The sequence below is a fragment of the Temnothorax curvispinosus genome, unplaced genomic scaffold (genome assembly GCF_003070985.1).
Source record: "Temnothorax curvispinosus isolate PA1 unplaced genomic scaffold, ASM307098v1 QBEX01000900.1, whole genome shotgun sequence".
Classification (NCBI taxonomy): domain Eukaryota; kingdom Metazoa; phylum Arthropoda; class Insecta; order Hymenoptera; family Formicidae; genus Temnothorax; species Temnothorax curvispinosus.
Window position 1 is genome coordinate 1 of NW_020210680.1, and position 2824 is coordinate 2824.

Consider the following 2824-nt stretch of genomic DNA (forward strand, 5'->3'; position numbering starts at 1 on the left):
TTAAATTCTTAAATTCTTTTAATATTGATATTAATAGTAATATTTTTAACTAAAATAAGGTTTGTAATAAGAAGTTTTTGCATTAATATTAATTTTGGATTTTTGGGATTGATTCACTGGATGATGTTTTTGTTTTTTGAAAGACAAATGTGGACAAATATTAACCTAAAGAAGGATTAAATAAATTAATATTTTTATTTTTATTATTGGTGATGGTGGAAACTCCTCTTTATTATCTATATCTTTTATTTTGTTTGTATAATCTAATTTTCTTTGTAGTACTTTGTTTATAGTTATTATACAATATAAAATTTTTATTCATTTAAATTGAAATAACAAGCAGGTTTCCTTTTCCCAGAGGAGACATATTGCTATTACTAACGGTATAAATAACATACACGAGCGGCCACGGTCGTAAGATTGACCCTGCAGGGACCGATCATTTGGGCCTAGCAAACCCACAACTAAGAAGAAGAAGTCGTGTATATACGAAGAAATTTTGTTAAAATGCCGTCAGGCTGTGTTGTACCGAGTTGTGTCACAAATAAATATTCCACCGGAAAACGCTCAACATTTCAAGTGCCAACGGATGAGAATCTTCGGGCAAAATGGATAGCATCGATTCCTGGAGTAGAATCTTTGCGATCAACTCAACGTGTGTGTGAGAAGCACTTTGAAGAACATTTTATACTTAAAGAATTTATAAAATACGATAATAGTGGAAAAATTATTGCTCAGGTAAATTGTTAAAATATATTCAATATATGTAAACTAAATAATCTTTATTATATACTGTTATACATATATCTTTTTGGAAAATTTTTTCTGAAATACTTTATGTTGTACTTCATATAAAGTAAACTTATAAACTAGTAAATGATTTGTGTATGAAAAATATTTACTTCAAAAAAGTTGTTCTTTAAAAAATGTTAACTTGTCAGGTTCCGTTTAAACGTGCACGCTTGCAGCAAGGAGCTGTACCGACGATATTTCAGCAGTCTCCGTCAAAGTCAAGAAGCCCTCAAAAAGTTGTTGAAGTTCGTGTAAAAAATTACACTGACTATTCATATGCGCTACAAGAACGTAAGTTTAAATATATTAATTTTATTTTTATTAATGTTTTCGTATTCAATTTTATAAATTTTTCTTTAAAATTAAAGTTTCATAAATAATGATATTTGTAAACGTGCATAGAGTTTATAAAAATGTAATTAATAATTTACATCATGCAAATTATAAATGTCTATTTATAAATAATTTATGTTTAAGCCTCAACCTCTTCTCATTCAAGAGCAACAGTTGGATGTGAATTGGTTAACACACCAACAACTTCAAACTGTGATACCAATAACGTTGCTACTCAATGTAAGTGATTGATATGTTGTTTTAGAAAATGATTCAAATGATTTAAATAATAATTAATTATCGACTTTATACTAATAAAATGATTTTACATTCTTTAACAGCACTGGATGAGTTCGGAGATTATGAACAAATTTTATCTAACAATAATGAATGTTTGTCTGATTCAGATGTACATTGTCATTGTACGTATATTAATAAACTTTTTTTGGTAATTTTTATAAAAGCAGATAGTATGTTAGTGTTTGTACTTTTACTAATTAATTGATTATATAGTAGTAGATTCGTCAGCCATGGAGATTGAGTTACCTTATGAAGAAAGTAATGTTACAAAAGACAATATTGAAGCTCCGATGCACACAAATTCTGCGTGTTCGTTTACGACTGTCACGTTTGATTCTGTCAAATTTAACTTTAACGCTCAGCGTAAGTATGATGTAAAATATAAATTTTACGAATTCAATTGTGCACTATTAGTTTCCTAATACTTGTAATTTTTTAACTTAGAATTTGCTAAGCCTAAAAAAACAATGAAAAGGATTACAATTTTCCAATTTATCATGGTTTATTAAATTTACAAAATACTGTGTGCTTAAAAAAATTTTATATTAAATTTTATAAGTAATTTTTTTGCGTTAATGATTTATATTATGTATTTGATTTATTCTATTTTAAATAAGACATCAATTATATTTATATGCTACTTTATACAATGTAATTGAAAATAATGCTACGTTTAAATACAAAGGTAACTAAAAAGCATAATTAAATACCTTATTTTTTTTTAGCAGGAGATGATACTCTTGCAAACGATTGCTTTCTAGAATTGCCAAAACCGTGGAACGTTTGTAAATTGACAATGGAAAAAGAAGAAGTCTTTTTATTTACATATGTAGTAACAGCCAATGATCGCGGAACAGAAAAACATATATTTGAGAAAACTCTTATAATTACATCTTCCCGAGAAATTAAATATGAAATTTACATGACACCTGCTGATATTACGGGAACGAAACTGCCGCGAGTTTTAAACAACATATCAATGTTACCAGACATTTTACAAAAATTCAAAGACATGCGTGTTTGTAAAGGAATAACGTCCATCGGTTTAGAATGTGTGCCTGAAAACACTTCTTTGAAAGTCTGTGCTGGTGCAGATTGGCGTCACGCAGATTGCAAAATGTTATCTAAAAATAGAGAGGTGCAGTTCTTGTAAGAAATATTCTAACGCATTATTACAAAAGATTAGAAGAATGAAAAAAGGAACTAATATTAAGCGTGTTTCTGCATCTTCGAACCATTTTGATAAGATAAAGTTAAAAGCGATACGAAAAAAAAATGAGAAATCAACGGTTAACAGCTCATCGTTTAAAAAAAAAACTCGATCTAATAACAAATTATATCGCGAATCAGCAGGAAAAAGTTGCAAGCATGACTGACGATGATTTAGAAAAAATTTCCA

General features: G+C 28.3%; 1 protein-coding gene across 3 annotated transcripts; it reads left to right on the top strand.

Moving 5' to 3' along the window:
• The first annotated feature begins 449 nt into the window (after positions 1-449).
• Positions 450-2600, top strand: LOC112459099. 3 transcript variants are annotated; one of them, XM_025023053.1, is made up of 6 exons: positions 450-738; positions 942-1083; positions 1270-1365; positions 1467-1547; positions 1639-1788; positions 2151-2600. In XM_025023053.1, exons 1-6 carry the CDS (start codon positions 508-510, stop codon positions 2576-2578), a joined length of 1128 nt encoding a protein of 375 aa, XP_024878821.1. In that variant the 5' UTR covers positions 450-507; the 3' UTR covers positions 2579-2600. The 3 variants fall into 3 exon arrangements, with proteins under 3 accessions (XP_024878821.1, XP_024878840.1, XP_024878830.1); XM_025023072.1 differs by having other exon boundaries at positions 2154-2600; XM_025023062.1 differs by having other exon boundaries at positions 1642-1788.
• Positions 2601-2824: the final 224 nt, after the last annotated feature.